Genomic DNA, 20,158 nt, shown 5'->3' on the forward strand with positions numbered 1-20,158 from the left:
TGGGACTTCACTAGTTACTGTCCTAATGAGGCCTTGCTTGTTCATTTCCGCTCAGTGTTTCCTGTAGGTTGGTAATGAGAGCTGGAGCTCTGATGAAGGTGTATCTTTAGGCCTGAAGGCTGCCTCCGTGTGCCATATTTCCCTTCTCAGCAAGTAGCGAGGCCCTGGTGTCTGGCTGTCCACTCTGGGGGTGCCAGGATTGCTTGATGGTCACATGATCCAACCTGGTCCTTTCCTGTGAACCTGTCATTCCTGAGAGTCCCTCTGAAAGTCATTGCTCAAACTTCCTCAAACTGAACTTTGCCAGCTGTTGGCGTCCTTATTCTGTCCTTGTGTGTTGTTGGAATTCCTCAAAGGGCTCTTTCCTCACTTCGTGCCCTTGCACTGCAGGGCATCCAGAACACAGCACTTTTGTTTCTGCCTTTATCTGGCAGTGTTTGCAGTGACGTCATTCACCTGGGGTCAGGTCACATATGCATAAATGTTTATGCGTTTCTCTTTCATTCCTTCCCAGGCATTATTTTTGCTAAATGTGTACTGTTTAGAACACGTGCTTCTTAGTTGTTTATCTAAAGAAAGTAAACTCATTATTTTCCTGTCTTGTGGTGAAAAGAAACCTAGGAAAGCTTAGGCTTTGTATTATAAAGCTAGAATTAAGGGCTAGAGAGTGGCTCACTGGTTAACTAAAGGGCTGCCCAAGACCCGAGTTCCATTCCCAGCACCCATGTCAGGTGGCTCACGACTGCCTGTGACTCCAGCTCTGGGAGAGCTAACACCGCCTACTGGCTTCCAAGGGCATGCATACATGTGGCATACATCCACGCAGACACATACGTACATACCACGCTCTCCCACACAGAGCGCATAAATAAAAAATAAAGCTGTAAAAAGAAACAAGACACCGTCGTTTTAGTTTCAGTGTCTCCAGTGGCGTGTGTACTGCGCACCTGTGCTGGCCCTGCGTTGACTCTGTGTGTTTTGTTTCAGGGCAGTTCTCTTTGCCAATAGACAAAAGACAACTGTATGAGTTCGATATCAAAGTTCCACTGTTGGTTCGAGGGCCCGGGATCAAACCAAACCAGACAAGCAAGGTAGGTGCCCCTGCGGCTGACCCTGTGTGTAATAGCACTGGCCCTGAGGAAAGCGGCTGTCGCTCCTGGAGAGGAAGGCGGGCACATGCTCTTCTGCCTCTGGGAATCTAGTGTGGCCATTTTCTCTCACACTGTCTCCTGCTGCTGTGGATGTATTTCCTCTGCCACTTGGGTATGTCACACAAGCGTGCGTAGCTTTGCTCCATTTCAAAATTTACTTCCACCCCTAGTGAATACATGTGGAAGCTCTCAGTTGGTGTCAGTGGTCATCCTTGGTCAATATTCCACCGTGCTCTTGACTGCCCCCACACCATATTCACTGAGGAGCATGTCAGTCACGCAAACCCCACTGCTAAAGCTAGTTTTGCTCTCCAGCTTGCTCTGGAGGTCCCCGCCTCCACCTTCTGAGGCTGCCATTATGGCCAGACTGCCTGGAGACCTGAATTCCAGCCCTCACACTTGTGTGACAGGCACTGAGTGCTGTCCGTGAAATTATGAGGGAAGACAGTACCGTGTGCTTGGGCAGCATCCAGAAAGATTTGGGCTAATCCGTGACGTGGACCAGAGAGCCAGCACCTGCTTTTCATTCCCCTTTCAGCTTATGTGGCTGAGACCCGGTGTAGGCCCACAGTGAAACGGAAGTCCTCAAGCTTTGCTGTGTGGGAACCCCAGGCATCTTGTTAAGAAGCAGGTTGCAGCCGCCTGCCGGCTGGGATCTGCTGCTGGCCTGACCTCATCTGAGTACACCATGGGGCTATGGGAATGTAACAAATATCCATTCATCCCCGATAGGGCACTGATGGCACACCAAAGAAATGCCTCCACCGAGGCGAAGCTGGAGGGATCAGTGAGCTATTGGGGTTCCTTAGGGAGCATGGGTGGTCAGGTGGAGGTCGCCAGACTGGGTGCTATCATGAGAGACCTTCGCTCTCTCCAGCCAGCAGGCAGCTCAGCCAAACAGGCCCCTCTTGCACCTGTTGTTGCTTATTTATAGAAACCTAGGTGGAGTAGCTTGTGAATCTCATCATCTCCCGAACTTCCAGACTCTTTTTTTTTTTTTTTTATTAATTACAGTTTCTTCTCTTTGTATCCCCCTTGTAGCTCCCTCCCACCTCCCCTCCCAATCTCACCCTCCCTCTTCCCCACATGGGCCCCTCCCCCAGTCCACTGATAGGGAGGTCCTCCTCCACTTCCCTCTGATTCTAGTCTATCAGGTCTCATCAGGAGTAGCTGCATTGTGGCCTGGTAAGGCTGCTCCCCACTCAGGGTGAGTTGATCAAAGAGCAGGCCAGTCAGTTCCTGTCAGAGACAATCTCTGTCCCCATTTACTATGGAACCCACTTGGACACTGAACTGCCGTGGACTACCTCGTGCGGGGGTTCCAGGCCATCTCCATGAGTGGTCCTTGGCTAGAGTATCCGTCTCAGAAAAGACCCTTGTGTCCAAATTTTTTTTTGTTGTTGTTCTGTTGCTCCCCTTGTGGAGCTCCTGTCCCCTCCAGGTCTTTTTATCTCCCCCTTCTTTCATAACATTCCCTGCACTCTGCCCAAAGTTTGGCTATGAGTCTCAGCATCTGCCTCGATACCCTGCAGGATAGAGCCTTTCAGAGGCTCTCTGTGGTAGGCTCCTGTCCTGTTCCCCGTTTTCTCCCTCCTCCGATGTCCATCCTCTTTGCCTTTCTTCCAGGCTCTTCTTGAGTCTACTCAACAGGAGTGCAGACTCTCTGGGAATTTCCTCTTCCTTACTAAAGCTTTTTTGCTCTGTTCCTGCCTCTGGTTTGTAATATGCAGACTGTTCTATCACTCCCGTTGGTTTCAGTGTCTCATTGACGCACTTTGTTCATAGAAGTGTGGCCACTTGACCCTAAACACTCTCCCTAGTGGTGAGGAGGTGACAGAAGGCAGTCCCTGCTATGTCTTCTCTCTTCCTGATTCTATATCATCACCTAAGCTCCGAGACCAGAGAAAACGAACATCATTGAATGTAAACCTGCAAGATGAGTTTCCAGATGGCCCGGGCTTTTGGGTAGTGGGCGCAGATACTCATCTCACTTTCTGCCTTTCACCTGCTTCCTGTTCCGGTGCTCTTGGCCCATCACTGTTAAACTGTTCCCAGAAAGATCAAACAGCCATGGTAGCTGTCATTTGTGTTGCATTTGTTCAGAAAGTTTCTGCACTTTCTGAACAGGACACTCCTTTGGAAGGGGGCAAGCCGGGTTGCTCAGCAGATCTTAGAGGTGCTTTCCTGAGGTAGGGGGACTGCGAATTCTGTGGAAGCAGAGTGAAGTGTGTCCGTCAGCTGCTGGAGGGACAAACTACTCTTTCTTCTCACCAGTTTACTCATGCCATGTAAATGTTAAGATCAGAAGCCTCACTTTTCTAAGCAACTGACGTGGTACCTCGTTCCTCAGAGCTATTCCATAGTGACAGGTGGTGCTGTGGGAATGAACTCACTCAACCTCCAAAACCCATGAGATCACACCCTGTATCCCCAACCCATCAAGGAAGAGACTTACAGAATCAAGTGAATTGGTTTGTCTAAACTTTTCTAATTAAAAAGTAGCAAAGACTCGCTGTGGGACTCAGACAGTCTGGCCCCGAGTCCACATGCTCTGTCGGCAGCTTTATTCGGTGCCTTATGTTGGCATTGCACACCTGGAGCCCTGGGCACCGGAAGAGCAGCCTGGGAAGATGAATTCATAAATCCTTGTGTCAGAGAAGCCAGGTAAGTTTGGCTTCATCTAGAAAAGCCTCTGGGCATTAGAGCACAGACAGCAGTGTTGAGAAGGATGGGGTTACAAGGTCTGTGGGTCCAACCCTCTCAGTAGAGCAGTGAGAAGGCAGGGATGGTAGAACAAGCAGACAGGGTGGGAGGCAAGGGAGCACTTGTGCCACCCACTCTGCCCTCCCCAGGGACCCTTACCTCTCCTGGCTCCGCTATGACTGGCCGCTCTGACTTGACAGTCCTCTAGGAAGTGTCTTCGCTCTCTCCCCTACCTGGGTCCATTTCCCTCAAGCCCTTCTGCTCTCTCTTCACATCCTACTGAGTCTACTTCTTGTTACTCTGCGGTTCACCCACATTGGTAAAATGGAATTTGTAGCAGGTAGTTGGCCCTGAGCTTTGTCTGTTCTCAGTGGGTGTTCTGCCACACTTCCGGGGCTGACAGGTGTAGGAGAAGTGTGAAGTGCCTGGGGAGTGGATGCTAGAGAGAAGGCCTGTAGTTAGGAGCTGGCTGCTCCTCAGAGGGCTCAAGTTCTGTTCCCAGAACTCACACGAAGGCTTGGAACCCTGGAGCTCAGCGCCAGGGGATTTGATGGCACCAGGCATACACGGTACACATAACATATGTACAGGCATGTATGATGGCACTCAAACACATGAGTTTTTTTTTTTTTTTTTTTTAATATTCTAAAACTATCAGAAAACACATTGTGTTGATGGTTCCATGGTTCAGTTGTCCCATGGTCACTGCTCAGAAGGGATGGACTGTCTGTGATGCCACAGGCTGACTGGCTTCTCCAACTGCACACTAGTCTAGGTCCAGATTTTGCAGTAGTGGTCTTTATAAAAGGTTTTAGAAAGGAGAAGATTCAGAGCTGATCTGGTCCAGGAGATCTGGTTGGAAGTCAGGAAGGCACCCATTAGCTTTAAGACTCTGGACAAAGAAAGCCTTGCTCTTCCTAGACCTCAGATTGGGAAGATGTTATGTTTCCATTCTATGTGTGTACATGCAGGTACCCACAGACGCCAGAATGGGGTGTCGGCTCTCCTATGGTGGTTCTCAACCTTGGGTCATATATCAGCTATCCTGCAGATCAGATATTTACACTATGATTCATAACAGTATCAAAATTACAGTTATGAAGTAGCAACAAAATAACAACTGAAGGTCACCCCAACATGAGGAACTGTATTTAAGGGTCACAGCGTTAGGAAGCTTGAGAACCACTGCTCTAGAACTAGGGTTAGAGGCAGTTGTGAGCCACCCAGTATGGGTGCTAAGTTGCCGAGAACTCGGGTCCTCCGGAAGAGCGGCCACTGCTCTTAGCCATTGAGCCATTTCCAGCCACCTTCCTCTCTACTCAAGTGTAGCTAGGTGGTACCCTGGCGTCTTCCTAGATACGGAAGCTAAGGGCAGATCCACCGGCAGCCACTCACCTTTGCTGGCGATAGACTCTCAGGTGCTCACAGCTCTTTTGCCAAATGGACCCTTTGGTACCTTCTGGGGTTCTGTGTGCCTTGCCTTAGGTAGTCCTGCATAGTTGTTTAACATCAGAGTTTAGGTGTCAGGAAACCTGATGTGTTCTGGGAGCATAGCACCTTGTTTTCAGTAAGTTTGCAGGATCGGATTTCTTTCACAGATAATTATGAGCTTGTGTGAGACTAAGGGTAAATAGTTCTCTCTCAAATTTCTGCTCGTGGTCTGTATGCACACAGGGTCTCTAATCTCCTGACATAGTATGTGCAGATTTTGAAGCCATCTGCTTCGTAGGCAAAAATCCTGTCCTACTTAGAGAAGACACAGTAATTGTATGTTTTTGGCACGAAAGTATCCTGGGAACGTGTGTGGTGTGTTTGTGCTTCGTAAGCCAAATCTCAGTGAGTTGGTTTGTCCTGGAATTGACAGGCCTTGCCATGGAGCAAAAGGCTGTTAGAAGGAGTCTCCCGTCCGTCTTGCGGCTCTGGTGTGTGAAGTGAGTTTTGGTGAGGCTAATCACTTTTCGTCCTGAGTTTGTTTTGCTTCAGTATTTACAGTGTATCTGGCACCCTGCTTTGACTGCCCAGGACCCATGAGACAGACTCCTGTTCTCACCTCCTGGACTCTCAGGGGCTCGTGTTTCTCCTGCTGTGGTGATTCCTTCGCCATATGCTCACTTACCAACTTGTGAGCCAAGCTGCTCAGTTCAGCTGGAGCTTTTGAGAGAAGGAAACTGACCCATGTCTGTGGGTCCTGTTGATCTCTGGAGACCGCTCTGGTCAGTGCCATATGGCTCGCTGCTCCCTGAATCATCTCTGTGGAGCGGTAACGGTAACCGTGACAGCTGCAGGGACACCCTAATGGAAGCAGAGCCAGGATGTGTGGCTCTCCCAGGAACCAGGAAACCTGAGCCCTGGTGGACAATGCCTTGAAGGTGCATTCTTGGTTTTCATACAGGCCCATCTAGTTTGGATTTAAATTAAAGATGACAGTTAATTGATTTTTTTTTTAATCTCCCTGTTTGGCTGCCTGCAATGTTTTCACCATAGTTTCAAAGACTGTGTGTAACACACAGGCCAAAACACAGCCTCAGGTGGTGTCCCTCTGCCTTGTTCTTTTGTTTGTTTTGAGACAGAGTCTCACTAGTAGCCCGGGCTGTCCTGCCCTGGCTGTTCAGGAACTCTATGTAGACCAGGCTGGCGTCAGTCTCCCAGAGAGCCTTCTGCCTCTGTCTCCTAAGTGCTGGGATTAAAGGCATGCACCACCACGCCTGGCTTCTCAGTTTGTTTTTTTGACACAAGGTCTCTCTGACCTGGAGCTCACCCTGTAGGCTAAACTGCCATATGAGCATGAGGACTGAGGTTATTCCTCAGAATCCACCTGAAAAAAACTCTAGATATGGAAGCTAAGAGCAGATCTACCTGCAGCCACAGGGGAGGCAGGAGGCCAGAGCCGGAGGCTCTCTGAGGCTTGCTGGCCAGACTGTCTAGGCAGCAGTACCCCAGGCCAGTGGGAAGCTCTCTTAAAACAGTGACATCTGAGGTTCTCTGGCTTACACACACATGTGCGTATACACACAAGTCACGCTCGCACATATGCACAAACGCAAAATTAATACCATAAAACTGACACAAGCTGAGCACAGTGGTGCACGCCTCTAATCCCAGCACTCAGGGAGGCAGAGGCAGGCAGATCACTGTGAGTTTGAAGCTAGCCTGATCTACAGTGCAAATCTGGGACAGCCAAGGCTACACAGAAAAACCCTGTCTCAAAAAAATAAAACAAACAAACAAAAAATCCCAACCCCAAAACAAACAACATTAAAAACCCCCAAAACCCTGACACAGCTCCACTGCATTTAAATGTAACCATGCAGGGCTGGAAAGATGGCTCAGATGTTAAGAGCAGTCACTCTTCTTCTAGAGGTCCTGAGTTCAATTCCCAGCACCCACATGGCGGCTCCTAAACCATCTATAGTAGATCTGGTGCCCTCTTCTGGCCTGCAGGCACACATGCAGGTGGAACATTGTATACATAATAAATCAGGAAATCTTACCCCCCCCAAAAAAAAAAAAGTGAAATAAATAAATAAATGGAACCATGCTGGCTTAGGTCTTTAGAGGTATTGTATATAGAAGGGAAATCATCTTCTAAACCAAGAAAATAAGTTGAGGTGAAAATGTAAGACTTTGTTTCTGATTTCTAGAATGCTTGTTTTATCTTTAATGTTTTTCATACATGTGTGTTTATTCTGTATGTGTGTGTTTGTGCATGTGTCATGGTGGGCGTATCAGGGGTGACTTGGAGGGAGGGGTTGATATTCTCTCCTTCTACCGTGTGACTAAGTTTAGGTCATCAAGCTTGGTGACCTTCACCCTCTGGGCCATCACATGGGCCCTAGAATGTTTTTGTTATGCTCTTTAAGGAAATTTGTTAATCAATTACAGTAAAGTTTTCTGCAGCCTTTACAGGCTGTTGCAAGACTAGGCAATTACAGTACCCTAATTACTGTACCCTAATACAAGCATTGAGGAAGCTGAAGAAGGAGGATCACAAGTTTGAAACTAGCCTGGGCTACATGATATATACCCTGTTTTTTATTGGTGTTGACAAATGTTCAGACTTTGAGATTAAAAAAAAAATGTTTGTGGGTCAAAGAAAGCCTGGTCTACATAGGGAGTTTCAAAACAGCCAGAGATACATAGAGAAATCCTGTCAGAGAGAGAGAATGTTAGTGGGACTAGAGCTATGGCCCAGCAGTTAAGACACTTGTTGCGATCACAGAGGACCAGGGTTCAGTTCCCAGCACCCACACGGCAGCTCACAACCATCTGTAACTCCAGTTCCAGGGGCTCTGACGCTCTCTTCTGGCTCTGTGGGCACTGCATGCATGTGGGACATTTGTATGTATGCAGGCAGTTTTACAGATAAAGTAGAAATACATAAGTCTTTAAAAATGTTGGTAATGCATGTGAGGTTAAATTTAGTGCTCAAATGTGAATGTCAAGTTGGAAAACAACTGAGATGCAGCAGTAGTCAACAAGGCTCCCATGATTCATGATGAAGAAGTTTTAGACGATTTTTCAGACAGTCTGATAGCAGCAGAGTGAGTAGACTGAATACATAACTTCCCGCAGGCATTTGAACACACCTGATAAGCCTTGCGTCTGAAGTTGGAGTGTCTGGGACTGACTAAGAGAACAGGTCCCGAAAGTGATGGCGCTGTGGTTTCCTGTGGGTTGCTCAGAGCTTATCGGGTGGGAAAGCAGAATGAGACCAGCCATGTACCACACTGTTTTCTTCACTCGTGCAGATGCTGGTCTCCAATATTGACTTGGGCCCCACGATCCTGGACCTAGCTGGCTATGACCTGAATAAGACCCAGATGGATGGGATGTCCCTGCTGCCCATTCTGGTGAGTATAAAGCCACAGTCAATCTGGAGCTCGAGCTCTGAAGTTAATTCCAGGGCCCTAAGTACCTCTCTTCCATATAACCTTAGACTCATCTTCTGTGTTACCTGTAAGGTGCTGAGTTTGGGGCTGGAAGTACAGACCTATATAGATCAGTTAGGGAAATTGGCATCTTCTAACTTCACACGAGTTCCAGGGGAAAGTCATTGGGATGCACACAAGGAATCTGCATGTTTCTGAAAGAGCCACCTGCTGCTGTTTGCTTTTTGTGCTTTGTGTTTGAGGTTGTTGATATGAGGCACTTAACTATTGGGCCAGTTGGGTGCTCACATGGCCTTTTAAGTGTGCTAATATGCAATGAAGAGTTATTTAGTTCCTTGATTGCATTAGCCTCATCCTGTGGGCCAGACAGCAGCTCACAGACTGCAGCCTCAGGACCAGATCTGAGGCAGCCCTGACTTCGAGGGTGACGTTTACTGGAGTGGAGTCCACTCGCCCATTCATCCTGGGGCTCCTGAGCTGAGTAGATGTCACGGATGTAGGTGCAAACATCTACACATAGGACTTTTCCAGAAAAAAAAAAGTATTTTGTTTATTTCATTCCCTTTTCTTGGCCTTCACGGCCTTGTCCATACATGTCCCCATCTCCCCATCCCCTGTATGTCTCCCAGCTGCAGTGCCCCGCAGAGGCATGGCTTGCTGACTCCAGCGGTGCCTGCAGGCGGGCTAACATCTGAGCTGCTCTCCATCTGAGTTACAGCCAATGCTGATCCGAGAACCACACTTGGAGTCCCAGCCTTAGAGCAGAGCTGCTCAGTTTCCGTGCATATGTGGCCCCTTTGGTGCTTGCCTAGCGTGTGTGAGACCCCGAGTTTAGTCACTAGCACCAGGAAACCGTCCCTAGGGTTTGGATGGCAGGTGTCCAGCATGCTGCCTGCCACGCAGCTGTTGAAAATGTTAGGCTGATGCAAGGGTCCCTTCCCATTGGAAAGGCCTGCCTTCGGACTTTCTAGATCCTGTCCTTGGCAGATGTCTGAAGCAGCCTTGCTTTTCCTTACCTCAAACCACCCCTCCCCTCCAATCACCTGCCTCTGTTGCTCTTCAGAGATGGGGTCTCGGTGTGGTGCTCAGTGAGTCCTTGTACCTCAGCCTCCCAAGCAGACATGCCCCCTGGCCCAGCTCGCTGCCGCTCAGGGCCTCCTGGCAGTTAGGCCCAGGCTCCCTGCCCCACCCTGTTTCAGCTTCCTCCTCTTTCAAGCTGGGGTTCATGGCCCACCCGACACATGTTCTGTGCTGTCCTGAAGCATCTGCTTTTAATCTAATCTTGCTCCTGTGCTAGCCTTCCTTTTGCCAGCATTTGTATGCCCGTCTCAAATGTTTGTGTTTCAAATGCTGCCTCCTTTGTCCACACAGTTAAAGTGCAGCACAGAGTAAACATGCCGTGTGGGTTGTGTGGTCCTCCCAGGACCCACACCACAGCACCCCAGCGCTGTCTGGTGCTGGCCAGGGCAGACAGAGCCTCCGCTAAGCAGTATACTGTTTGCACTCCGTATGAATTGGGAGCCACCTGCAACACCTTCGATTCTTGTTTCCTGGCTTCCACCCCTTCCTGCTTTACATACTGCCCTTGTAGGAACCATAAAACATCCCAAGCAGGGGCTGGGAGGTGGCTCAGTGGTTAGGAGCACTGACTGCTCATTCAGAGGGCCTGCTTCAATTCCCAGCACCCACGTGGCGCCTCACAGCTGTCTGTAAGTCTAAGATCTGACACCCTCACACAGATATACATATAGGCAAAACACCAAAGCACATAAATATTCCAAGCATGTGACCATCACTTGAAAGACTATAGATCCCAGAAACGATAGTAGTGGCTTTCACATACACCCACTCTTACCATTCCCTTTAAAGACTTACAGAGCTGCCCAAAGCCTCAAGCAGCATGGTGAGAACTAACGTTCTCTTATCCGTCTGTGCCTCACAGAGACCACCTTTGCTCTTTTTTTCTAGAAAGGGGCCAGTAACTTGACCTGGAGGTCAGATGTCCTGGTGGAATATCAAGGAGAAGGCCGTAATGTCACCGACCCGACCTGTCCTTCCTTGAGTCCTGGCGTGTCTGTGAGTAGAGCTTGTCTGCGACCACAGCTCCGTCAGTACACAGCAGGTGCTGTTTAGACACCCCAGTCACCTGAGCGATGCAGCCGGCATCCAGCTCTCCCGTTTATGCATAGCCCTGCCCTCCCTTACCCACTTTCCACCTTTCCCAGCAGCGGTACCATTTTGCTAGGCATCTGTCGGAATGGAGAGGTGGGGGTCTGACCCTGTGGCTGTGTCTTCCCAGGTGCCTTGCACTGGTGGCAGCTGGGCAGGTCATGTAGGTTGACTGTGTTGACCTGGCATTGGGTTCTAAGGGTCCAGCCCAGTGTGGTGTACACACCTCTAATTCTAGCTCTTGGAAAGCAGAGGTGTGTCTCTGTGTGGTGTGTGTAAAATACAGCAAAATAAACTGTGGAGCAACAGGACCTGTGGAAAACATGGGCGTCTGGTCCTTGGTAGGGCTGAGATCATGGGTCTTTCTCTGCATTTTTCTTGTCACCTCAGGATGACAGTCCTCCCCAGTGACTCATTTGATATCTAGTTCTCCTTCCTGGTGTCTGGTGTCAACCAGCCTGTACCTGGGTTGTTACTATGTCAGAGCAGTCCTCATTTAACCTGTGAACTGTTTCTCCAGCAATGTTTCCCAGACTGTGTGTGTGAGGACGCTTACAACAACACCTATGCCTGCGTGAGGACGCTGTCGTCTCAGTGGAACCTACAGTACTGCGAGTTCGATGACCAGGAGGTGAGGGCCTTGTGCCTGGATGCACCCCACCCCCACCCCTTGTCTACTGCCTGTGTCCCGTTGCTTGGGCTTGGCGCCATATGGTGATCCTGAGTTTTCTCAGTGGAGTCTTCTCTGCTCACCCCCTCCACACTGCTTACATGAAGAGTTGACTTTCTCAGAATGATGCTTGCCCAGTCTCTGGGTTCCCTGGTGATTAAAAGGGAGCATTGCAGCATCTACAAAGAGAGAGGAGTTGGGGCGTTGCCCACACAGCACCAACTGCTGCTGTTGTTAGAGACAAAGGCTTGAGCCTCACTGATGAGTGTAGGTCATCTGAAGGACCCCGTGGGCCCCAGGGTGCAGGCTCACGCTCACCCACCCTGTCTGGCCATCTTCCTCCTGTGTGAAGCATATCTGTGCTCCTCAGAATGGACTCGTCCCTCCTTATAGCTCAGAAGCGAATGTCACTGGAGCTGGGATGCTCTCCCCGATCTATTTGATAATACGAGCAGTAGCCTGAGAGCAGCAGTTTAAGCCATTGGAGGCAAGGTTCACTTCCCATGTCCTGGCCTTTTTGTTTTCCTCCCAGGTAGAGAATAGTGTGTGCTGAGTGGAGAGAGTGCTGATGCCAGGCAGTGCACGTTAGAAAGAAGACTGCAGTCTCCCCATTGGCGCAAACTATCCCAAACTACCTTTTAAAATAGGAAATGACTCGTCTACCAGATATCAGAGCACTTCTTACCTCCAGCCTCGCTTGAATCCTAGGATTCTAAGGCAAAAATATAGCTACCACACTCCCCTCACTGAGCGACTGCAGCCCAGGCCTTTGAGGACTTGCCTTGTGGTCACCATCTACAATAGTGGTTCAACCTTCCTAACGCTGTGACCCTTTAATACAGTTCCTCATGTTGTGCTCACCCCAACCATAGAATTATTTTCATTTTCGTTGCTTCTTCATAACTGTAATTTTGCTACTGTTATGAATCATAATGTAAATATCTGTGTTTTTTCCATGGTCTTAGGTGACCCTCCATGGGGGTCAGTGACCCACCAGTTGAGAACCTCTGCCCTCCGGGGTCTTAAGTTACTTTCCTAAAGATGTGGGGTAAACAGGTAGCCACAGTTCAGAAGGCGGCTTTATGACTAACACTAGTGAACCCCGACACAGACAGTATGGGACTGTGTGTGGGATCTTGGAGCCATGGTGGATGGGCCTTGGTTTTCCATGTACTTCTTTCCTTTTGATTTAGAAATAATTGCCAGCTGGTGGTGTTGGCACACACCTTTGATCCCAGCACTTGGGAGGCAGAGTTTGAGGCCAGCCTGATCTACAAGGCTACACAGAGAAACTCTTGAAAAAAACCAAACAAATAGAAATAATTGCCTTAGGATTATTTTCTCAGTATCACCTTTGCTTTCTTCTTTCCTCCTTCCTTTTGCCTCTAGGTATTCGTAGAAGTCTACAATATATCTGCAGATCCAGACCAAATCACCAACATTGCTAAAAGTATAGACCCAGAACTCCTGGGGAAGATGAACTATCGGTTGATGATGCTCCAGTCCTGTTCGGGGCCCACCTGTCGAACTCCGGGGGTTTTTGACCCTGGGTAAGTGTTCTCTGTGCTCAGTTACTCTGCTGTTGACTCTGGGGTCATGCTCTTCTGGAAGACAAAGGGAGGCGAATGGCTCTTCCTTGCCTTGAGCTGAGTTTATTCTTCTGCATTCGGAGGAAATGCTGTGTTCTTGCCATGTCAGCTTGTTGTGCTAGGGACATAAGCTGTGTGGGACTTGGCTTTCCTCCTCCAGGGGCCACTGCGGCTGCAAGCTCAGCCCTGCTTTCCTGACCCCAAGAATCCGCTTGCTCGCACTGGCCAGCACTATCCTGGTTGGAGAGCTTCCAAGAGCATTCTCCTTTATTTTTTAGAACTCTAGGGTATCAAACAGTGATGAGAACAGGTATGAGCTCAGATGCTGAAATAGGAACCCCCTGTAGTGTAACTGACATTCCACACCTGCACTAGTCACATATGCCTTGCACTCTGGACCTGCTTACATGGTACTGTTTCTTTTACACAACACTGGCTACTGCTGCTTGAGCACCCAAACTATATTAGCAAGAAGCATGGCATTATTTTTTGCTTGAAAATTATGAAGATTAGCGGGTGGACGCAGTGTCCCACCCATGTAATCCCAGCACTTGGGGAGGCAGAGGCAAATAGATCACTGTGAGTTCGAGGCCAGTCTGGTCTACAAGGTGAGTCCAGGACAGTCAGGGCTACACAGAAAAACCCTATCTTAAAAACAAAAACAAACAAAATTATGAAGATCAAATCAGCATGTCACTGGGAAAGGATTATTTCTGCTGTTAAAGCGACTTGGGAGCGAAGGAGGTGAGGTTCTCAATTGATGGTAAGGTGTAACTTAGCCTTCTTCACATTGGATTTCTGCTCTCTAAATGAAAGATGAATGAATGTGGATGAGCGGAGAAAATAGGTTATAGGCTGTTACGTAGTACATACACAGCCAGAAGCACAGATTCCACACTGTTAAACAGGACTGCCTTGCACTCAGCTGTATCTTAATGGGACCCCCTGATCAAGCCCCAGCTCCAAGTTTCTTCTTTTGTTTTGAGCCAGGTCTTAGAAGTCGGTATGTAGACCAGGCTGCCTCTTTCACCATAGTGCTGCTAGGAACCACCATGACTTGCTAAAATGAAAAAAAAAGTTAATAGCTAGGCAACTGTATAAAAAGACAGTGTTTGTCATTTTATCTAACTTAAACCAAGTCACTTTTGAGTAGAATGGATGTGTTAAGACCAGCCAGTCATTTTCACTGTCCAGCCTTCACCTTCGCTGATGTCTGTGCAGACATCAGCTCACAATGTTTTATCAAAACAAATGGACTTAGTGCTTTCAGCCATATGTCTAGGCTGGCTCTGGGAACTGAGAGCCGGGGTCAGACTAAGCCCTTGAGAGGAGAGTGAGTGAAGGAATCTGGGGGATTACGACATGTGACCAGCAACCCGTGCTGGCTCAGCTGCTGGAGTGCCGACCTGCCATGCCACGTTGCCAGAGGACAGTCGCTGCCCCGCTTCCCCTGGGCATCTGGGTCAGCTGTCAGCTTTCCAGAGCCCAAGCACATGCATGTCAGTAGATATACGATTCGCCCCAGGGCCACCTCTGAAGAACAGATGGAGTGTGGGCTTGCTCTCGCCTTTTAAGCTGTAATAGTCTTCTTATGCCCATGCTCATATAAGGTATGCATTGTCTGTGGCTGGATGGGCCACAGTCCCTGTCCCAGCATCTGGCTCTTTACAGAAGGGTTGCTGCAGACAGTGGCCCCCGGGCAGGAGCGAGTGACTGCAGTGCGGTTTCTGCCCAGCCCCTGGAAAGCCCACTTCTGCCAGGCGGTATTCCTCATCTCCACAGTCACCTGTGTTCCTGCCGAGCATTCACTCGGAGGGTTCCCTACATTTTACGTGAATGCCTTTCTGTTTGATGGTCAGTGACGACCTGGAGTTGTCTGCATTCATGAGCCAGGCTCAAGCACACATCTGAGACCCCTGCACATGTGTGCTCTTAAGTGCCAGCAGCTATAAAAGAGGAAGAGACCTACAAGCTCCAGTGCAGCTTTGAGTAAGGGTCAGGTCAGCCTTCCTTCTACACACTTGATACAGCAGGACTCACCTCTCCTCCCAGCACTCAGCCGGAGGCAGCAGCTCTCTGAGTTTGAGGACGACTTGGTCCGCGGAGCAATTTCCAGGCCAGCCAGGGCAGTGTAGTATTACTTTTTACAGTTAACCTGTTGTTCTCCCAGCTCGAAGCTTGTGTGGAAAGTGTTCTCACCTGCTGAAACTACATGTATATTACAGCCTCTTCCGACTGGGCTCCCTTCTGGTGTTCAAGTCCCTCCTGCTGCCGACCCCGCCATGACTAGCTGGAGTTCACGTGACACCCTTCTTTTCCTTCCTCAGATACAGGTTTGACCTGCGGCTCATGTTCAGCAATCACGGCAGCATCAGAACAAGAAGATTCTCAAAGCATCCTCTGTAGTGGTGGCCGTGCCCTGTTTCTGCAGTTGGATCCTCACACTCTTTTCTGGTGAAGCGGTTGTAGCAGGAGCCCATGCCTGGGAGAGCTCTGGCCCGGCTGTTTCAAGTCCTGTGTGAAAAATAACCCACTCAGCTGACTTCCAGTACTGTGAATCTGCCCCCGTGTTAGAAGTGGCTGAGCCTGCCTCTTCCCTCAGAGAAACTCCTGAGGTCTGTCCTCTCCATGTCCCTTCATCCTGGGTGGGCACAGTGTGTGATGATCTCCACGTGGTCAAGTCCGAATTTGTGAAACTGTGCAGATAAATGGCAATACTTTAGGGCAGAGAGATTAAGCCTTTCAGTATGTAGCTAGCCCCCAAATCAAACGTCCTGCATAGCATTTCAGACCGAGCCTCTCACTGTCAAAAACACATCCAGCCCTGAGGAGAGCTGTTGGTTGTGGAGATAGAGAAACGACGTCTGTGACATCTAGCCTGATGTGGTAAACATGCAGGTTGTCACTTCGAAGCTCCGCTCTAGTTTTCTGTGCTCCAGGCTGCTGCCCTGCTGATAGAGTTGTGAGTTCCTATAAGCTCTGGAAGCCCAGCTTTCCAATGGCTCCAACCATGGAGAGCACTCAGAAGCACTGGGGAGGAGGGACCACCAAGGGGAGGGCTAGTTGCATGAGGTCCATGAGCCAGCAGGTTGAAGAGCTAGCTACACTTCAAAGTGCCTGTCTGCAGGGATCTCGAGTGTCACAAGCGAGGTCATCCTGACTGGCTGCAGCTAGCTGCCATTCTCATCCACATATCACACTGTCTCACGGCTGCTGGGAAGGCCAGGACTTCATCCCACCTCCCCCAACCCCCACCCCGCTTTCACGTAAGCTCTTGAGCCCCCAGACTCTTGAATAACTAGGGTTCCAGTCAGTGTTCCCCTGGCCAAGGTTCCTCGATGCCCACAACTCCATTCTGTTCCTCAGCTGAAAGGCCAGTCCCACTGACGTTTCCATAGAGGGCCGAGTGCTGCGGCCAGGACAGCAGAGAAGGGAGATCTGTGGGTTAAACCTGTTGTGCTTAGGAAGTGACCTTAGCTTTACTCGGCCTCTGGCCAGCTTTAAGCGCCTGTGAGACAGCTAGAAGTCACTTTAGAATTCCAGAGGCCATGTTGGGGTGATAGCCGTTGAGTTTATCCTTTACCTCATGTGACCAAGTGGAATGGACACCTCTGCTTTAGAGGGGGAAAAGTTTTAAACCAAAAAGTTACAAAATTGAGTATGGGTACTGGCTTCCTTCGCTCCACTTGGATTCTAAACCTCATCAGTCTATGCTAGCGAAGTTGACCGTAGTTGTTCCTAAATAAAAGTGATCAGCTCCTCCCAGGCCTTGGATGTGATGTCATGTTCTTCGGTTCTGTGGCCGGCCCCCACGAGCAGGCAAGGTCAGTGGCCGCTGCCTTGGTGTTCCTACCTCGCTGCTCTTATGTGCAGGCGCTAGGGGTGAGACCCTCACCTCACTGTAACAGGCAGCAGGCAGCGTGCTCGGCTTCCCACCTACAATGGATGCACCGAAACAGGCCGCCCTCATTCCTTGTACTCACGTGAATGTTGGCATCTCCTATGAAGGGTGGGTTCATGTTTTCGGGTGCTCTTCAAGATAGAGAACCACTAAAATGCAGGAATTTTGCCTTATAAGATTTCCAGTTTTAAAACTTCCTCAGACACAATCTCAAAGTAGGGTGTACATTTAGATGTCTTTGGGTTCAGCAAATTGTACTGTTAGAAACTCCTGAATTGTCAGCGCTAGGGGTGTTATGTAAAGTAATAATTGCTGTGGAAGTTACATCTTTGTCTGTGGGAAATATTCTTAAACTTAGTATCTACGGACAATGCGTTTTCTTTTTCTTTTCTAATGAAAGAAGATGGCCCAGTGTCCTCAAGAGAGCAGAGGGTGTCAGCTGCTCAGCACTGGGGTGATGGGTGCCTGGGGTTCTCTGGTTCACCAGCACTTTATGCTCAATGGACTGTAAACTTACTAGCATCCCTGTTGCAGACGGTACGCTGCCCTGGCTCTGTCACCTCTCACTTAGAAAGTGCCCTTCAAAGGCCCCTGTTGACTGCTGCACTTTTCGATGGATTAAAACTTATTTCTGTTCTAGTGAGAATGTGTCCTTTGTTTTAGTCCGCAGGTAGCACTTCTCAGGAGGTACAAGAAGGCAGCCACCCCATAGGCTTTTGTAGTGGTTCTGTTACCATATTAGGTCACACCGTCCCCCAAGATAGACCCCTTTCAGCAGCTGTGTAATGCTAGTCACCAATCTAGCTGTGCGGTGGACCATTTCTTCCTCATGGTCCCCACCAGTCATGGGGGCCTGGCTGAGAACACCTGTTCCTGCACAGGACCCCAGGTTCAGTTTCCAATACCCACATGATAGCTGGCAACCATCTGGAACTCCAGCCCCAGGGATCAGATGCCTCTTCTTACCTCCACAGGCAAACAGGCATGCACACAAACACACACAAAATGTTTCTAAAAGAAAAAATTTCATCCTGATGAGTGATTTACAGCTTGCTTGGCCAGCTTTTAAATAGCTAGACTAGCTCACCTTGGAAGGTGCAACTCTGTGCTAACCCAGGAGTTTGATCCACACCCCTAAAAGAAAAATCACATCTTGCAGAGGTAAGCCAGCTTTCATAAAGGGGTAAACACCTAATGTCCTAGGTTTGCAGGTTCCATAGTCTTTCCACACTACTTCACTGCTGAAACAGAAATAGCCCAAGAGCTGGGGCTCCAGCGCGGTGGGCAGTGCTCGCAGTGAACGTACAGAAGCCCTGGGTTCCAGCCTCTTTACCAAATAAACGGTGTGCTGAGGCCACCTTCAGCTATGGAGTGAGACAGAATCCTGGTAAAGAATAATGCCTGGCTCTGTCCCCATGTAGAAAAGCAAATTGCCAGCCCCAGACATCGTGGGTTGCTACATAATCGAAAAGTTGACAGGTTACAGTCTGGAAAAGATTGTTTTGGGGTCAGGAGAGGTGGATCAGAGCTTAAGAGCCGAAAGCGCTCTTGGAGGCACCCCAGGTTTGTTTCCCAGCACCCCATCAGGTGCCTCAGCCACCCGTAACTCCAGCCTCAGAAGAGTGAACGCCCTCTTCTGGCCTCCACAGGTACTGTGTACACAAACCCAATCTAAAAATCTTCAAGAATTGATTTGTGTGTAACACTTCTGTGGGTCTGGGGTTTGGCTAGCAAGTAGCACAGGCCTGTCAGTTGCCCCCCCCCCCCAAAAAAAAAACCCTGGGGGTGTCAGGCAAAACCCATGTGGCTGGTTTTGTTGGAGGAGAGGACCACCACATGGGAGCAACTGACTGCAGCAAGCCTGCTTCCCGCCCCAGAGGAAGACATTACCTCACCCGGCCAAGCTGCTCATTTGCCATCAGCTAGATACGGTGTGCATAGCCTCTTCAGGAGCTCACCATTGGGGTCCCACAGCCGCTGCTGACCTGACAGCACTCCCGTCAGCTAAAGAAGCCAGTGCTCACCTCGCTGGAGACACTCCCGCCCACAGGAGTCTAGAAGCCAGAGCAGCCATCCACAAGTCCTGTGATGTGGTTGGGAAAACTGCTTCTTAACCCTGCACTTAAGGTGACGGGAGTGTGTGGGAGAGTAATGAAGACAAGCAGTCTAGCTTGCGTATGCGTGTGCGCACGTATGTCAGGGTGTGTGTGTGCAGGACAGAGGATAGCTGGAAGACCGGTCTTTCCATCTTGCCATGGGTGACACCAGCAGAAATGGTTGGGTCAGACTCTTGAGGGGATACCTCATCCTAAATAGAAAATAAAGGTACAGCATGATCACAAACCACTTAGAAAAAAGAAAAGAGAAAGAAAAAAAAAACCTTTAAAAACAGATGCAAATCCTTTAGGAAACAGGAGATGAAGCCCTATCTCACTGGCATGCCAACCATGGTCAGCACAGGCTCTACCAGAGAAGACCTAGCTTGTCTCATCTTGTGCTATATGTCCTGTTGTGGGTTATTAATATTTATTATTGATTTATCTTTTAGTGAAGCAGCGGTTATTCCTACTCTAGCTGTATGACCAAATCACCACACAGAGACTGGGATTTATTTAATTACCCTAGAGCACAAAGCTGGGCAATAGTTACTCCATCCTAAACCTCCAAGCCCACATAGTTCCGTACCGTTTAGATTTCCCACCTTATACTTGCTTTTAGTCATATCTTAGGTCCGGTTCATGGTTCCGAGTCCTGTTTTGCATATCTCTGCCCTCCCCTTACTCCCTTGCTTCCTTCTCTTCCTGGAGCAGGGTGTCCCACCCTGTTCTCCCCATTGCATAGCATTGGCTGGTTGTTTTAGTGACAACATGGAGAACAAATGGTGGCATGTTTGCAGAAACTTGAGACAGGTGATGCTTAGAAACCAGATAGTGGGGGAGAGAAATCAGCATTTGAATGAAGAAGGGTAAATTGTATACATTCCAAAAGAACATTATACCAGCATTTTCTCCTTTAAGTCCAATAAAAGGCTCCTTTCTTTCAATACAATAATAATTATAAAATTATGAAAACAATTAGGTAAAGTT

At 49.1% G+C, this 20,158-nt stretch overlaps 1 protein-coding gene across 1 annotated transcript in view; it reads left to right on the top strand.

The window, feature by feature from the left end:
• Window positions 1–17,718, top strand: part of Gns (glucosamine (N-acetyl)-6-sulfatase) — a 35,922-nt gene extending 18,204 nt beyond the window's left edge. The window contains exons 9-14 of the mRNA XM_055625938.1: window positions 988–1,091; window positions 8,603–8,704; window positions 10,712–10,819; window positions 11,433–11,543; window positions 12,972–13,132; window positions 15,499–17,718. Of these exons, the coding sequence (XP_055481913.1) occupies window positions 988–1,091; window positions 8,603–8,704; window positions 10,712–10,819; window positions 11,433–11,543; window positions 12,972–13,132; window positions 15,499–15,577 (665 nt within the window). The 3' untranslated portion in view covers window positions 15,578–17,718. The remainder of the gene's footprint in view (window positions 1–987; window positions 1,092–8,602; window positions 8,705–10,711; window positions 10,820–11,432; window positions 11,544–12,971; window positions 13,133–15,498) is intronic.
• The last annotated feature ends 2,440 nt before the right edge of the window (window positions 17,719–20,158 follow it).

Source organism: Psammomys obesus, unplaced genomic scaffold (assembly GCF_907164565.1).
Source record: "Psammomys obesus unplaced genomic scaffold, mPsaObe1.curated_primary_1811, whole genome shotgun sequence".
NCBI lineage: Eukaryota > Metazoa > Chordata > Mammalia > Rodentia > Muridae > Psammomys > Psammomys obesus.